Below are 17,816 nucleotides of genomic sequence, written 5' to 3'. Positions count from 1 at the left end.
GGCGAAAAGGCAACATTCAGCCGTAAGCGATGTAGGAGGGACTTAATGACGCGCGGTAGAGATGTCGGTAAGCGACACGAGAATGTTGGGTCTACAATTCCCAGTATGGTACTGGCCGGGACATCCCGACGCCATTGTTCGACGGATGAGGAGGCACCCCAGTCACGAAGAAGGGACCGTCTGTCCCCCCTTGGGAGAACAATCGGGACACACTTGCCCTGGTGGTGAGCGGCCGCTGCGGCAGCGTCGGCAACGTGATTGCCGTGATGTAAAGAGGGCCCGTCAGAGGTGCGTGATTTGCGTCGTCCTCTCGCGTTTCACCTCCCAGAGTCGGCGCGGTACAGTTTCCATGACTGACTTGTCATGTACTATCATTTGCCGTTCACAGCTTGGAATGCCATTGTCGGTTACAGGTGGTACGCTGGCGTCACCACATTTCGTGCAGGTGTATAAAGCACAGCATGCAATGATAAACTTCTCCATTTTGTCCACAAGATAACACCGAGTAAACCAGAAATATCCCAGGTACGTCCCACAAAGGTCGCACACGCCGCATATGTCCGCAACGTCTATTCGACGTTACCTGTACGCCCACAACGTGACTTCGAAAAGTGCCTTACTTCCTATATGCCTGCGACATCTGGTATATGTAAAAAAAGAAAGGAACAAGCGCGCGTTATTTTTCGGAGACATCCAGGACACGTGACCCTTAGTGGCATGACGTAAGCAAACGGGGAAAATGTTTGGGTCTACTACTTTATTTACCAAGTAATCACATTATCGACGGTAGCTTGAGTTAAAAAAAACACGATATTTGCCAGCAGGGGGTTTAAGTAACATTAGCAGGTAGACGCTGACGTCGTTTGCAGATGCACAGGTCAACTGCGAAGACGTTGTCACCGTTGCAAACGTTGATGACCGTACTCCAACAATTTCTATTTCACTATATGGTAGCTCTGGTATCTCATAAAATCCGCATATGCGGAGGGAACCTGCTCCTGATATGGTGAAAGCAGATTTGTTAACGCGGTAAGATATCCCCGGAAGATCCAAATATGCAAAACTGATGTCTATGCGACGTTTCTGGGATGTGAGAACTGTAGGAATCTGCCAGTCGCATATGGATATATGCTTTCTACGTAAACGGCCTCTCTGTGAAGCTCCTATGGATATCCTAACACCCAATTTGCTATATAGCCAGGATTTACTTGGGATATACAGGGTGTCTCACGTAACGTGTCAAAAAATTATATTTAAAAATCTACACGTCGGAAAATTAAGGGGCCAACGGTATTCACCTTGAGAGAGTTTTTGCCGTCGTGTGAGAACACTTTTATGAATTTTTCGCCATGGGAAATTTAATTTTCCGAATTAAAGTCCGGAAATTGTTAAGTCAACCTAACAATTTTTCGACAGATTCGGGAAGCACCGATCGGGTTTAGCCCACCACGGAAAAAATTCATTTCGTGGTACAAAAGGAAAAAAAAGGAACGAAAAAAAAATGGGAAAACCAGCTTTTTCTGACACGCGTATTTCAACGGCTCATGAAATCGGTCGCAAAGATGCGATGAGAGGAGGACATGAACGATGACATGCGATTTAATCTGAAAAGTGTTCTATATCGTATTGGAATAGATATTCCTCTTTGCTTTTTATATTAGATAACATGAAATATGAAACTTGTTCAACACACTTGCATGATGCACAGGATGGGTATGGATGGGTGAGGAACTTCGTTGTAGTTCATGCGAGCAGGGCAGTGTTGCAGCTTTGGTGCTTCTCAAAAAGAGGTAATTATCAATGCGTTCACACAAGTTCCAACCACATGGAAGACCTTGCTCGATCATTGAGGGTCTAAAAAGTATCTAAAAGCCTCAGACTAGACAGAATTACCTCTTTGTTCAGAAGCGTTTAGATCATTCCAGTCCACTGTAGATGGGAACTGATCGCGGACCAAGTTTCTGCAACCAAGGATCTATATAGAGGACGGAGAGGAGACAGTGGGCATCCTTAATGGGCTCGCCGTGTGACTGAAAAGGGCGCAGCGTTGACGTCATGAATGGCAATTAGGTCACAGTGCAAACCTGAGTACAGCCCCTTTGGAGCAAGGATATGAAGGACACGGGAGAACCATGACGGGGCAATGTTGCGAAGCAAACAGCGTTCCACGCGATCAAGGTCTTAACAACGATAACAATACGCTGAACAATCGAGCAACTTCGAAACGCGATGTGGTCAAGCAATGCAACTTGTCCCATCCTCCAGGTAGCAATACAGTTTTTGAAAGAGAAGGCAAGTACAGAAGAATCTGACGCAGACGCGTTGCCAGCCCGCGTTGTACTTGTACCCGCTACCAAAACGTAGTAATGGAATACCGCTACCCGCTACACACCAAAAAAGTAGCGCAATACAAGCATCGCTACAAATTTGAAAAAGAAACGAGACACCGCTGCCGCTACTAAGTAAAAGTAACGTAAATACGGCGTCGTTACTTTTCCGCTACCGCACCCTTCCCTATAGGCAACACCTTACCGTAGGAATCTCGTTGCAGAATGTGTCTAAGGACGGGACAATATTTATGTTCCCTTACTATAGTCAGCATGCAGCATAAAGTATACCATTACAACCAAGATATGTTATTTCAGATTGATATAACCTTGAGATTATGCGCATGTGAGACACAGTTTAGAGCATACAGCGCAGACGTGCCTTTAATTATTTTCCCGTGGGAATGTTTCGAACATGAGACTGTTTTTCTGCAATAACAGTATTTTGTTCGACATATCCGCGAATCATAACCTCAGACCTTTCCGTCTGCTTATTGTCGACAGATTGATCAGTTGGGCCTGTGGTCAAGAGGTGCAACTGCCATCATAAACGACCACTCATCGAGTCTCAATAAGTAGTTACAGGTGGTAAAACGAATAAACGAATGGCATAATATTTGCTCTGGTTCTCGCCAGGGCCAACGCTTCCAAGAAGAATAGACAGTCTTGCAGAGTGCTGTTGGCATACCGCACCAAAGCTTAGGTCTCAGAGTAATTAGGAATTTTCTGTTGTTGCCTCCTTCCTGGTTCCGCTCTTCCAGGCACTCGACGGCTTCTCTTACAAAGCGGTTGACTATTGTCCTGGGAATACGAGTTCTTCAGGAAGAGTCTACCAGTGTGAGATTACCTCCGTAATGAAGCATTTATACAGAAGAAAAATCACGTAACTTTTCAATAAGCTTGTCAAACGCTGTAGACAATTGCTTAACGTTAATCGTCTGTGTACCGTGTTGGCCATACACTGACGCTCGAATAATATTATTTCTTCATTTTGTGTGGCTCACGTACCTACTGTCTAACGTATTCAACGTGAGACAATACTAGTTAGTTTTAGCGTACGTACGCTGTAGCTTTTGCGTACATAAGGGATAGCCTTGGGGGTTCTGCGCATGCTCAAGGCACAAGCAGAGCTTTGCGCACTGCTCAGATCCACCACGCTATCCCTCTCCTAAAGAGGAACAGACCGAAAGAAGGACCGCACGCCGGCTAATGAACTGAATGGTGTAGTCTATAATATCAGTTGCCAGGATTGTGAGGCGAGCTACATTGGTGGAACGGGAAGACGACGAGTGAGACGAATGAAAGGACACAAGCGCGATGTGGCCAGGGCTACGCAGGCCACGAAGGCAAAAACAGAATTGGTCTACCATTGTAGGTCGAAAGGTCACGATTTTGATAACGCGACAGCCTTGGCTCGCGAGCAACGTTCGGGCCGCAGAAGATGTCTAGAATATTGGTGAATCAGGAGCAGGGTTGCGGAGTTGCCACGCCGAGGTTGGAATAATTCCGGAATCATTCCAGATTTATGAGAGCACGGAATGGAATTGGAATGGCGGTAACTGTCCTGGGAATGGAATTGGAATGTAGTGGTCTGGGTGCCACACGGTCAAGGGCGATGGTTTGGTTTGGTTTTAAGAAAAAATAATATGGAGATTTTGACTTCACTAGTGTGAGGCCCGCAACCCCACATCACTTGCACAAGTTACTTTAGTGGAAAACTCCTGTAATGATGAGGCCAATGAAGAGGAGGAGGAGAGGAGGAGGGCGAAATAACCTTGTCTTTGTGCTTTTTCCGTGCTGGGTAATGTCAATCTCCTCTATAGCACTGCTGGGCTAGCTAGTACGGTTACCGGTCCTAATTCTTTTATTCGTGGGATTAAAGGAATGGAATTGGGTTGCCAAGCCATTCCAGGAGTGGGAATTGACCATACCTTTTCATTCCGAGGAATTGAAAGAAATGGAATTATCACAAATCTTCATTCCTCGGAATGGAATTGGAATGGGTGATCCCATTCCGCAACCCTGATCAGGAGTGATTCATTAGCATGTAACGCCAACCATGGGCCTCTGCCGAAGGTCTACGATATCTTGGTAGATAAGTAGGCTGATCTGTACCTTGGGACACATTGTGTACTGATAATGCCGCCTGAATATGTTTGGCGAGACGTCTTCGTTTTGAGTCTTTTTTTTTTTTCACCGTTGTGTTCAGCCGGAGATAAGACCTTTACAAGTATCCCCTAAAGGAAGCAGTGATACGTCGGTGCGGTAATCTCGTTTCATTAAATGCCTTCTTGGTTGAGGTGCTTCGAAGGCCCGTTCCAACATACAGCGCTTTGCTCCACAGCGCTGCACCACAGCACTGCAAAACAGCGCTATATTTCCACTGTGGGGTTCGCACTTGCAGCGTTTGTCCCAGCGCTGTACTTGGTGATCTCACGTGATCGAAAAAAAAAAGGCAGCCCCGTCACGTGAACGCAGCGCCGCGTTCTCATTGGTTCAGGGAGCCTATCGCTGGGAGACAGCGATATGGGAAAGTTCACCGAAGCTCGGTGTCACGTCGAGACTGGGAGGTACCCGGGTTCGAATCCCGGTGCCGGCTGTGCTGTCTGGGGCTTTTCCTGGGTTTTCCTCAGACGCTTTCAGACATATGTCGGCACAGTTCCCCTAAAAGTCGGCCCAGGACGCACATTTCCCCAGGGCTTCAGTCGTGACGTTGCCCACATACGTGAGGCCGACAACGGCAAGCCCTTTCACCACCACCACCACCACCACCACTTCACCGAAGCTCAACTTCGCCAAGCGCTGTTTTCCTGCAAGCCCAGCAGGCGAGAGACGGATTGTTGTAGGCCCGCGGTCAGGCTCGTTTTCAAAACAGAACACACGCAAAACTATGGAACCGCGTGTGCAATACAAAATGCAGCTCTCGACACATATCCATATATGCTTACTCCAACTTGTGCAACGGTATCCCGTAAGGGCTGACGAAAGATGGAAAGCAGGGCATCAGGATCAGCTATAAGGCGGTTTAGATTAGGCGACATGCTTGACAGGAATCGCAATGCACGGAAATATCGTTCGGGAAAAGCATGCCAATAGCGTTGCATTCGCCAGGCGTCTACAGGTCCTTGCTTCACAATCAATATTCTCCACGAGAGATCTTCCAAGCGGGCAGTACGTGCACCAGCGTCAACCAGAGACCCAACTCACTGTTGTTTGAGGCTGTTCTACTACCGCAAACCTAAACTGCTAAAAAAAAGAGAGAGAGAAAGAAACAAGAGAAAACTTGTAGACCACATACCCGAACTTGTATGCGTAGCTCGAAAGCCCCAGTCAGACGTTGCGCAACACCGCGCACACACACACACACACACACACACAACACTAGCTACTCCATGTCCTAACATTAAACTTGCACCACAGTTTTTGATGTCCAGATTCTTGCAGGCGTTGTAATGACGAGGCTTGCCTTGCCAGAGCTCTGAAAAAGGCAGGAAGGGAACATACGTTAAACCTGGATAGTGTCGACCGAACATGAATCTGAAACGAAGAAAACCAGCATATGATGTAATGACCACGACCTACTAATATACCAGAGACCTGGACACCGCAAAGCTCCCAGCGCTGAGGTAATAGTTCTGGCAATCGCCGCTTGGCTATGAGATTTGACGCTAGTGACCACGTGACTTGGCGAAACCGCGGCAATGCATGGTGGGCTGAGTTGACAACGACGACGAAGCAGTGAGAGAGAGAATAGCGCGTGCTTAGCAACAGCTTGGTAGCACGAAAGACGGTGGCAAGGGCGACAGAAGATTCCCTCTCTCCAATAATGCTATGTGGCGCTTGCAGCGGCCACTACCGTAACTATCCCATGACCCGGCTCTCCCATAGGCGATTGCCAGTTGTCCAGGTCTCTAGTACAGAGTAGGTCGTGATAATGACTATGCGCCACGAGAAACGTTTTTTTTTAAATTCCGTGTTAGCGCCGCGAAGCAACTGTGGCTATGAGACGTGGACAGATGAAGAGAGGACAGCAGGAAGGAGTGGGGGACAGGGGGGCTAGTATGCGTCCTGGGCCGACTTCAAGGGGAACTGGGCCGACATTCGTCTAGAAAGTCTTCGGAAAACCCGGGGAAAACCTCAGACAGCACAGCCGATGACAGGATTCGAACCCGTGTCACCTCCAAGTCCCAGAAAGCGATCACTCTAACCACTACGCCACGGGAGCTGGGGCCACGAGAAACGTGACTTCGAAGTTTATGACGGGGTGGACACAAAGGAGGAGGCAAAAAGTGGGACACAAATTAGGGGGCTGCCCCCGTTGGAGAGGTCTAAGAAGTTTTTGGCCTGGAATCTTCATTGGTGTCCCAGTCAGTTAATTCTAGTTTTCATATTTGTTTACCATCCAACTAATTAACAAATTCCTCAATTAATAAATAAAGAAAAGTAAAAGTAGTTGAATTAGGTTACCACTGCGACAAACATAACGCCAAAGCGTTGCATGATATTTCTTACCACATAAGCTATCCAAACGGCGTAAAATTCTCCGGTAAAAAGGGGATACTGAGGACGTTCGTAAACCACAATGAAATTTGTCGTGTATCAATATGTTCGAAAAACGCCGCACCACCCTCACCTTCTCGTCTATCGTTCCGCTTTGAACTGATAAATAAAAAGAAAGTAAAAGTAATGGAAAGTAATGGAAACCAACCAGAAGAGCTAGGGGTGTAACGGATTGGAATAAAAATCCTACCACACTGTAATGAAACGACGAAAACGTCCAACAGAACCACAACAGTAAGATCCTGATGAACCACCGATGACTCATCAACCGGTCGCAAAAAAAAATAAAGAAAAAACCCCGAAAAGCTTACAGCACTTACGTCAGCATCACAAATAGCTTTGCAACTATCACAAGCGAACAAATTCCAGAACGGCAATGACCAACAATGACACAGAAGTGGGGCTACGGTGTCCGAATAGCCAAGTTCGTCTAAACAGAACAAGGACGAGGCATGCTTTTGAATCCTGGAGCTTGGCAAGCGCATACGTCAAAGAACAAAGATGAATATCATAGTGGAACATCAAAAACATTCCTACCACAGCGGCGTTCGTTTCTACACGTTGTTGTCTTCAGGACGTCAAGCATGAACAGACACCAACAGGCCGATTCTGGGATCTCAGTAAGCACGAGTCATAACGGTCGTTTGGGAAGGTACGTCAAACAAAAATCGCCATATATCTCGAAGACCGCTAAACCTGATCCCGAACTTGATGCACACTCAGCAAAGCAAAACATCAAAATGAACAACTAAGTTTGAGTTTCAGATGCTTATCGAAGAATGAAGCAAATCGTGTCTCGCATTCCCAATCAATGATGAACAATGAAGAAGACAATGGGCACAAAGTGATATCCGCAATTCTTTACCTGCAATGATGCACAGGCGACAGCGATGCAGTCCATACATAACCCAACAGCAAAAAAGTCTTTGGCGCCAACGTCACAGCAATTTATAGTCATACGCACTCCCTCTTGCGGTAAGATATTGCAGCCGACAAACAAAGATTTAAAGAATTAACTATTGCTGATAACATTGTTGTCAATAATAAAACGTACAGAAAACACAAAACAAAACCGATGACTTTCGCTCAATAATTATCGACACATTTTGCCAAGATGTCTTAATATGTCAGAATCACTAACGGAGTCTACCGAGGGGGAAGGGGGGCTCGGACAACAACAAGGTTAATCTTAACGATGGCAAACGATGATGCGCAGACGTGTCCATAACAAGTAGTATACACTTTGCTTTGTAGATACAAGAAAATATCTAAATGAATCAAAGCAAAATTGCGTCTGCCCTGCATGCTTTGTTGTGCTTGAGATGGCAATGATCTGGACGCCATTATGCACCCACCTCATACGTACTACTCACTAGAGCAAAAATGATTCTGTGTGGTGGTGGTGGTGGTGGTGATAGGGCTTGCCGTTGTCGGCCGTTGATTCTGGGAACTGCTGTGGCACGTTCCCATTGCCTGCCAATTAGCATCGCAACGCAATATATGGGTTTGATGTTTCAGCCTTGCACCTTTATCGGTTATAATAAGATAGGAAACAACAGGGAACGGAACAACTCCTCTCTTCAATTATGCTAACAACAACGCCTGTCCGAGCAAGAAACATAACTTTCTGTAACACTACAACGTCCTTCGACAAGCCTTTTCAGATATTTCAGCGCGTGACAAAATTAATAATCAATCAGTTTGGTGTAACCCATCTTCAAACTCAAAATCTGCAGTTTCAATATCGTCACCTACCTATACGTTCAGGAACATATCCACAAAGACGCACGTTCACAGCGATGCCAGACAAACTACTGGTCTCGTGTCTTGCAGCCGCAGCAGCTGCTTGCTGATACAGTTGATATCATCGGACATCCCATGAAAACCGCACGTCTTATCAGACATTACTTCTGCAGCTGATATCAAGCATGAACAAGCATTCTTCTAAGGACAACATGTGACATGCCGGTACCGGAAAGACTACCCCAAGCAGCACAATGTACCGAAAGTCGAGTGCAATAGGGGTGGACGGTATGTGTCTTATCGATGTTCTTTAGTTTCACCAGTTCGTTCAAGGTCTTCCACCTATCCGTCCACCCCTATTGCACTCGACTTTCAGTACATTGTGCTGCTTGGGACAGCACGTCTGAGCAGAGGACGAAATCAGTTCGAGATCTAGCGTCTTTTCTGCTTTCATCGTAAAGCGGCCGCTTGTTCGTGGGCCGCGTTCGTGAAAACCCAAAACATGACAATGATAATTTATTTGTGGCTGTATGTCACAAGGAACTATGACCATGAGCGTCGCCACAGTGGTCAGTCTGCACATTGGTTTTGCACACCAGAGGGTTCGTTAACATGCGGCGAAATCTCAGCACGCGACACGCCGTCTTTAACGCCCCACGCGGAGGACGGTGTGGCTAAGCAACTTGTATACCCCACATCTAAGTCGCTGGCGTCTTCAACCGGGTGGATGCGCTACCAAACGACCCACCAAAGCCGGTCCGAAACATGGGACATGTCGTAGATACAGTCATGTAAACACAGGACGATTACAACCAATTATAAATACAAAAGGATGTAAGTGGATTTGTTCAGAGATGTCGGGAACATGTACCGCTTGAAGTCGATGTTCAGGGTAACTGTTTACAAATGCGTCGTTACTGTAATCAAGTTACCTTTTCTGGTAACTGGAAACTTTTGCTTTTAGTTGCGAGAGCTTCTTAAACACACACACTCTGAAATGTATTGAAAAAAGTTTGGCCCCGTAAAAGTGGTCTACGCTTCGATTCGTCCACATTGATGACGCCCATATTAATAACGCACGACTGAACGAACTAGCCGAACGTATTACCCTACCGAGTGTCTAGGCCTGGTTCAATGCGACTCTGGGTATATTAGTCGAAGTAGTAGCCAGAACGAACACTGTATCGAGGAAGGAGCACCACAAAAGAATGTTACGATTGCAAAGTATTGGTGGTTTAGCAACGCTTCTGCAAGCAGCTCTTCCATGTTTAGGCAGTCTGATGGATGAGTTTCTATATGATCGTGATTTTATTCTGCCTCACGTACAATCTGCAAACAACCCCCAAAGGTGATGCATTCTGTAGGAAGCATTGATAGATATAATGTGATACGTGTTACTATTTCTATTGAAACTATGGGATGAGACAATCTCTGTCCTTCTGTAGCTTCAATCCAGGCTCCCTGGCAAGAACTATCTGCAGAGCCGCCGAAGACAACCATTGTGGTGGACTTTGGTTGTTGTAGAGAACACAATACATTATCTGCTCAGGGTTTTACACATCTTTTCAATACTGCAGTATGACATTTTACATGCGACACACATAGGGTAGAAACATATGGTCTCTCACGAAATCCATATCGAAATGTAGACAGAGTCGGAGGTTAGTAGGACACGAGGTCATTCCATATGTGTCAGTGCACACTTACACCGTTACACCTGCAACGAGGATTTAGCATAGGACATGGTATAATGCGCGCAAATAACACGGACTAGAAGAAAACACCAGCGCATTCTACAATGTCGTATGCTTACCAACTAGCCCAACGTTGTTTGTTATTGGAGGATTTAACAGACTCAAAAGCTGCAAAATTATCACTACGAATGAAGTGTTGCTGAACTTCACCATCACGGTACTTCTGTAACATTATAGCACTATACCTCGAGTACCATGTTCGTAAATAGAGTTAAGTGTATTACTGGAGGTGTATAAACGAGTAAATGATGGTAGGGATATGGTTTGGGTCCTTTTTTTTTTCAAGAAACACAGGTCTGGTCTTTAATATAGCGGCCTTTATCAATAGAATCGTTTAGTCTATGACCGTGTGATAGATATCGGTACAGGATGAGTGCCACTCTCCTTTATCACTGACAAAACACAGAATAGGATGCCGGTATGGTTATCTTCCTCGATCAGCATCACTTTCGCGAAGGGGAACGGTTCCGTTTGCACGACTTGCTGTCATGTCCACATTCGCAGAGAGATGAACCACGTTTGTCTTTCCCACGATTATTCTTCTTTGAACCATTGGCGCCGTTATCTCTCTTCGATTTACGCCTTGGTTCCAGAGAGGATTCACTAATTGTCTGCGTAGTGACTTTAGTGATCCAACGGGAGCTGGCCTCAGACTTTGCACGTCCTGTTTTCCCTCGTTGCATCTCGATGCCAAGGGCAATCCCTTGTGCTTCTGGCTGGGCATTTACCCTTGTCGTACTTGTTCTCTGCACTATGACCTGTCTGGAAGCAACAGGGCTTCGCTGGTACGGGGGCGGTGGCTCACAAGTCAGCAAGGACTGCGCTCGGTACACAGTACCAGGTTGACACAATGCAGCAGTCTGGCATTGATAGGTCATCGGAGCTGCTACAGGGCACCCCGGAGGGCACGCGGCCTGGGGGCTTGGTACAGGTGCACTCTGGTACAGGGGAGGTGACGGCGGAGCTAAGTAACCAGTTGTTTGACATTGCATTTGGCCAGGCGTCATATTTTGACTTAGCTTGGTAAGGCTTCGGCAACATAGATTCACAATTGCTGCTCCGCTCTGAGGTACTTGCCCAGATGGCGTGGCATTCATTTGTTGTTGAAACACCGGGCAAGTCGCAGTAATGTTTTGAGTGTTAGTGTACTGCGTTTGTGGTGGCTGTAAATTCTGTGATCTCGTCTGCGTCAGGCATAAGGCGTGCGCTTGCTGTGCTCCTACAGGTTGCAACGGTGAAGTCTGAGGTTGTATTAACTGCGGACATGCCATCTGAACTTGAGAAGGCTGAGATTGTTGAACGTGTGCCACCATACACTGAGATATTGTTCTTTGGGGCTGCTGAAGTTGATACTGCATCTGTTGCGAGAGCACCATCTTGGGTTGCACAGGTGGTGGCTCCATTTTCTGGGACCTTACAACTTTAAGCTGCGTGTACGGCTCTTCCGTGTCAGTGAAGAGCGTGACAGACTGCTTGGTACCTTTTCGTCCCTTGCTGCCGGCTTCAGTGGTCTCAACCAAAATCCGCGAGGCGTTGCGACGTTGACGGTTGCTTTCCTTACGTTTGCGATCTTTTTTCGTAGCTTTGCACTCTACCTTGCATTCGAGGCAATATTGAATCTTGTTCTTCTTATAACATACTTTACAGACCAGGTAAATATTACGCTTTCCGCAAGTGGCGCACTCGAATCCTGCCTCAATGAGGCCGCCATTACCTTTACTCTTAGCTCCTCTCGCCGACGAACGCTTCTGACTTGGCTGAGATTCGGAGACACATACACATTGGTACTTAAAATTCTGATTTTGGCGTGAGTTCGAGAAAATCACACCAACGGATGCCTGTCGCCTCGGTGCTTGGGCATTGGTGTTGGACGTTGGCGCTTGGTACACCGCGGGCATCGTTACAGCAGGCTGAATCAGTCGCTCACTGGAACACCTCTGTTGGATGACTACGTTTTGTCCGCATTGCTGTTGCGCGCACGTTGTTTGCAAATAAGTTGCAGGTGATTGGACAGAAGTCTGAGAATAAAGCGGTGGGGAATACCGAGCAGGTGGACATACAATCTGCGTTGCTGACAGCTGAGGGCGCGACGGCTGGGAGTACGGCAGTGCTGTATCGTACCTGGCTTGCCCAATGTTAATCGCACACATCGACGGTATCCGCTGCTCCTGCTGCTGCTCCAATACGTAGGGTTGCGTTCTTCGCGGTTGATTAAATTCAATATTGTACGCGTACTCACGCTGTGGAAGCCTTTCTCTCGATTCGACCTTCAGGTTGAGCTTTACTTCGCCGTTACTAGCTGTGGAACGAACAGCGTACTCCTCTTGTGTGGTGGAGCTTTGTCGAGGTGACGAATCAAACTCGTAATACGGGCAACGACACGTGGTACTTTCCAAGTCAATCTTGTAAAATTTCTTTCCATCCCTGTCCACAGACACTGACGACGACGATCGTATGATAGTGGTAGATATGAGGTCAGGTATTGAAGATGAGGAGGACGAGGAACTGACTTCCCGTTTAGCCTCAGTCTTACTGGCTGAGGGTGCCTTAGCCTTGTCGGCTGGGGGAGATTTCTTCTCTGTTTTAGGAGCTGCATCGAGGTACGAAGAGATCAGGGCGAGTCGGCGGAAGAACAACATAAGCGTAGACTGTTCTCACCTGGTTCATCTGGTACAGCCTCCTTTTCAGCCTTTACAGAGATTTCGCTGGGCTTGGCCGAGCTGGAATTAAACAGACGCAGAACGCATTGTTACCTCAACGCCTCATGGGAGATGTGTGCTGTTTAAATTGTAACTACCGACTAAAAAATTGTTTTATTTCTTCTAATAAAACAACTTCACTCAAATGCTCAGTACAGAAAATATACGTATCAGTGAGCATTACGTGCTTCCACAGATTTTCGAAAGAACCCTCAGAACTAGATGACGTCACTGAGTGTTCGGGCGGCTCCCTCGTAGCAGCTGCGCGCGACTCCGCTCTCCGAGCCACGTTGCAAGAGTGCCAGCTGCTGTGACGAGGAGACGGAAATCGACCTTCGACGAATAATGTTTTCAGACACGTGGCGGATTGCGTATGCCCGATGACGTTATACTTTTCAGAACTATTATAGCTCGCAACGTAATATTGCAATACCCAACAATGCTTCCATTATGATTGTTTTCCTATATGGATCTGGTGGTTTCTCGTCGTAACTTCGGCTTGCGATGTTGAGTCGGTTTGAAAACCAAAGTTTACCACGATGAAACGTACCAATTAGAGCTCCACGCGGACGCAGAAGTTTTCTATCTGCATCGAGTAATTGGTGAGTACGACGCGCCGGCATGAGTAAACTTTTGTACGTAGCTATCCTGTAAATCAAAATCATTTCGTGATACTTCAGCTTTCACATAGTGACAGAATATTTTGGGAGAATACAGTGTGAGACACGTAGTCTGCGATGACAAATTCTGAAGGCGCGAGATATATAGTTCGTAGTACAATCTTAACGTTGACCATTAATGATGAGGAAAGTCCACTATCACTGAGCTGCTTTCGTTTTATGCGCCATGAAGTAAAAAAAAAACAGAAAAAAAATAACAGCTCAAACAGTTCATATAAATAGCCCATTAGAAACTTCGTCGTATCCGTATCTATATAGAGCTGTAGCGCGGCAGGAACTGATTGTCATGGGTGATATTTGGTACCGTTTTATAAGCCAAGTTTTTGTAAATGTTGAAACGTATACAGTGGTCCGTTCCTGCAGCAGGCAGTGAGTAGACTACATTTATGATTACTTTTGAGAATTCGTAAGAACGATGACGCACTTACGCGGCCTTCGACTCCAGATCCTGTAAGGGAAAATTTTCGTAATAAGCCACACTGCGAGACTTTCTCTAATCAGCGACAACAGCAGAAACCATGCCCACAATGCAGACTATTATACGAGGTAGTACCAATATTTTAGCACATATTGCGTTGTAGTTACACCTCCTTCCTCACACAGCATACATCTAGGAATCACAATACGAGACTGTGATCACATTGCTTAGAACTGCATAGCAGTTGAACCGTAACTACAACAAAAAGGACTGCAAACAACGCTGAAGTGGGAAAAGAAAATCTAAAAATTCTACTATCTTTCAGGTTAGCTTAAATCACGTCCCGATCGCTTTTACAGATAGGTGGGAATGCGCGATATCGACACCTCGACAGATCTTGAACTGTGAATGCAGAGTTCATAAACTAAGAAAACCTAGAAGGGCCTATGAGACGGTTTCTGTTTCGTTTTTGTGTGAAAGAATATATGTTTATGAATACACCGTGGAAGTTTTACGTTTGGCAAGCGAACTGTTTTCCCAGAATTTAACCGAACCAATGAAGTGATATGAAACTGATACACCTTACGATGCACCACACTCTAAAAACACAGCTTTACCGCAGAGCACGCTCCTAGCCAACCATCGTCCCGAACGACAACGTTCTCTCCCTGTATTCGGTAAAAACGGGGGGCGTACGCGATTTTTGTTGCAATTATGAATGGCGTACGCCGCCCTTTTTCAGCAAATCATGGTAGGGAACGATGGCACTCGGGATGATGGTTAGCCAGGAGCGTGCTGTGTTGTGATGCTTGTGAGTGCACAGCGAGCGGCCCATTTAATGAAATTATGAATATTGCGTAACGCGTGTTAAATATAACACTTCGCCCGTGATTCGTCACGATCTACCACACGTAATGCCAATAGCGGAGTTTGTTTGAAATCCCCCCTAAACATATACCCCCCCCCCCCCCCCCCCCCCCCCTCCCCGCCTGTACGAAAACGCTTTCACGCCTCGCCGTGCGACGTTCGGAGCGCACTCTCGTGAAAAATTTGTGAGTTTTCGTACATCATACTCTGTCGCCTACGCGTCTGTAAGGGATAGCGTGATGGTTCTGCGCAGTGCGCAAAGCTCTGTTTATGTCTTACTCGTGTGGAAAACCATCAACGCTGTCCATTGCGTACGCAAAGGTGACAACGTACGATATAAGAGAGAGTTTTAGTGTATCCTACGCTATCGCCTTTGTGTACGTAGGGGATAGCGTTGGTAGTTCTGCGCATGCGCAGAGAGCGTTGCGCCTTGCGTAGAACCTTAACGTTATCCCTTACGTACGCAAAGGAGATAACGTACGATATGCTAAAACTCACTAATAACGATGACGCTTGCTCTGCGAGAGTTCAAGATGGGGCCCAATAAGAGTGTCGGGATGAGAAACCTGGCCCTATCAACGCTGATCATGATTACGTCACCTCGACGTCACCGCCCAGCGCAAAGTAGGGAATGACTTGACGCGACTCTCCTTTCTGCGGGCGTAAGGGGACACCGAGGACCACGCGTGCAGCAATTAAAAAGTCAGAAGAAGGATGAGGAAGGATGATTAAGGAGGATAAGTCTGGAGATTTCAAATGCGCGGGGTTAAAAAAATGGCGCACTTAAATGGGACAAATTTCCCGCTGTATGAGATTCTCGCAAGGAAGAAGCGTTTTCTGCAAAAACACTGCGAGGTCCCCTGGGAAGTTTCGTAGTCCCTTTAAGACACTAAACGCACCTCCAATGGCACCGACAATTCCGGCTCAGGTAATTCGTCCAAGGAAGGTGCTGGTTTGGCTTCTGGTTTGGATTCTGGTTTTCCAACCGACGGCCTCGACTGCTTCCTTTCCTGCTTTTCTGGCTTTGCCCCCTTACCAGGTTTTCCTTTGCTACCCTTTCCTTTCCCGCCATCTTTTCCTTTTTTACCGCCACCCTTCTTGTCCTTCTTGTCGGGTTTTCCTTTATCCTTCTTCTTATCTTTGGCAGCGAAGCAACTGATCATGGCTGTGTGTTCAAGGCGTCCAGAAAGACCTATTGATAAAATCAACCAAATATAACATCACGAAAGTCACGTTTCAACTCATTTGGCGAGTCAACAACAAAAACTCGCACTCGGTATACACGCGAATTCTTTGTGCTCGATATATGTGCTCGACATATACAGAGCTTGTTAGTTAAATCCTCAGGCTAAATAATTCGCCAACGCGTGTACCAGACGAAGAACTTTCTTCACAAGTATCTGTCCGATACAGCCTACAAGTTGCGCACAGCGTAGTGCACACACGAAGGGAGAGCTTTCGCCGCAACGTAAACGACGCCCATAGCTTCTGTAACCACTAAGTTTTAATAAACACTTTTTTGTTACTTCGCCTACTTTTTGTCTTCCGTGTACCATGTCTCTCAAGCTTCACTATAATATGTAGCCGCCCGGCCCCAACTTCAACTTTTCAAGAATATATACGGTTTTTACACTAACACATAAGGGTGGGCTGCCCTGTGTTTCGTTGACGAAGCGGTGTGCACGTAAGAGTCAACACAAGTGATGAAGCTAGTGAGACATACACGATATAGTGGACACCGCAGAAACAAACGTATAGTTTTCATTGGCCAGGAATTATCGAAATCAAACACTCCCTTTACATGTACATCTGACGAAATAGTGATATTCCTTTCAATACCACTCATGTCAGTATGATACAGTGTGATACAACCACTCTTTGCAAGGTTCGAGCCCACATTTTCACTCCAACCTTGCATTTTTGATTCCGTGTATGACACAGCTTTCAGGTGTTCTGTTGTCTCGCTCGCTCGCTATTTTTTAATATCCGTGAGTTGGCGTACGGAAGTACACCAAAATGCACACGCAGTCTCCATTTGCCAGGAATTCATGAAATCAAACAGTCATTTTACATGTATATCTGTCGAAACAGTACCATTCGTTTCAACCCCATTCATGTCAGTATATGTGAAGCATTCATAGAAACGCACAAAAAGTACACGCTATTGGCATACCTCAACTGCAGAGTAGGCAAAACGGTCTTGACGTCCTTCGACCGACGAAAATTTCCAGTCAGAATTTTGTGTTGGAAGGCTTCAAATTTTGGTAGGGCCCCGGCGATTACCCTCGAGATATGCAACTGCTCCACTTCATCGTCCTCTTCTATTATTGTAGCCTTTTAATGAAAACTGGAGGACCGGACATTCAACATCCTTCTGGACCTGTATGGGACTATATGATCAGCATTCCCTTACACAGTTCATGAAGCTTTGGTGATGACGACGGTGGTTTACAACCTTCCATCCTTCCACATAATTGCAACATTCTCAATGTCCCTTTTAGGGCGTGTTTGCTTGTACGACAAGTGTACGAGACCCCAGTGGATGCATAGTGATGGACCCGGCCCCATAGTGATGGACGCGTGAATCGCTCACTGGCAGATGTACGAAGCAGGCCACAGGATTGTTCTCCAGTGGGTTCACGTTCATGGTTGATTGTAGTACAGCCTGGGACAAAAGTTTACGGAACACCGGGGTATCGGATTTCTCTATTGGAGCGACACCCTAGCAGCAAGCAGGAGTGGACACACATACTGAGAGATGGATATAA

General features: G+C 46.4%; 1 protein-coding gene and 1 long non-coding RNA gene across 2 annotated transcripts; both read right to left on the bottom strand.

The window, feature by feature from the left end:
- Window positions 1–1,917: 1,917 nt before the first annotated feature.
- On the bottom strand, window positions 1,918–8,702 carry LOC135384103 (uncharacterized). The gene is made up of 3 exons (XR_010420254.1): window positions 8,643–8,702; window positions 5,626–5,805; window positions 1,918–1,975 (listed from the first exon to the last, which is right to left on the bottom strand). It is a non-coding gene; the product is annotated as an uncharacterized LOC135384103 (long non-coding RNA).
- A 1,979-nt stretch (window positions 8,703–10,681) lies between these two features.
- LOC135384102 (uncharacterized) lies at window positions 10,682–17,354 on the bottom strand. Its single transcript, XM_064613324.1, has 5 exons — window positions 17,222–17,354; window positions 15,948–16,240; window positions 14,192–14,211; window positions 13,043–13,104; window positions 10,682–12,974 (listed from the first exon to the last, which is right to left on the bottom strand). The coding sequence occupies exons 2-5, from the start codon at window positions 16,209–16,211 to the stop codon at window positions 10,828–10,830; spliced, it is 2,493 nt and encodes an 830-aa protein (XP_064469394.1). The 5' UTR covers window positions 16,212–16,240; window positions 17,222–17,354; the 3' UTR covers window positions 10,682–10,827.
- Window positions 17,355–17,816: the final 462 nt, after the last annotated feature.

Source organism: Ornithodoros turicata, chromosome 2 (genome assembly GCF_037126465.1).
Source record: "Ornithodoros turicata isolate Travis chromosome 2, ASM3712646v1, whole genome shotgun sequence".
In the NCBI taxonomy this organism is placed as follows: domain Eukaryota; kingdom Metazoa; phylum Arthropoda; class Arachnida; order Ixodida; family Argasidae; genus Ornithodoros; species Ornithodoros turicata.
The sequence above is the reverse complement of the archived record's forward strand: the minus strand, read 5'-3'. Positions and strand labels throughout refer to the sequence as shown.

Excerpts from the sequence above, each read along its gene's own strand:
- LOC135384102 (XM_064613324.1), bottom strand. The coding sequence starts at position 16,211 with ATGATCAGTTGCTTCGCTGCCAAAGATAAGAAGAAGGATAAAGGAAAA. Across the intron at positions 14,212-15,947 it reads AATTGTCGGTGCCATTGGAG|GATCTGGAGTCGAAGGCCGC; the intron begins GTGCGTTTAGTG and ends TTTCCCTTACAG. Across the intron at positions 12,975-13,042 it reads GGCTGTACCAGATGAACCAG|CTCCTAAAACAGAGAAGAAA; the intron begins GTGAGAACAGTC and ends ACCTCGATGCAG.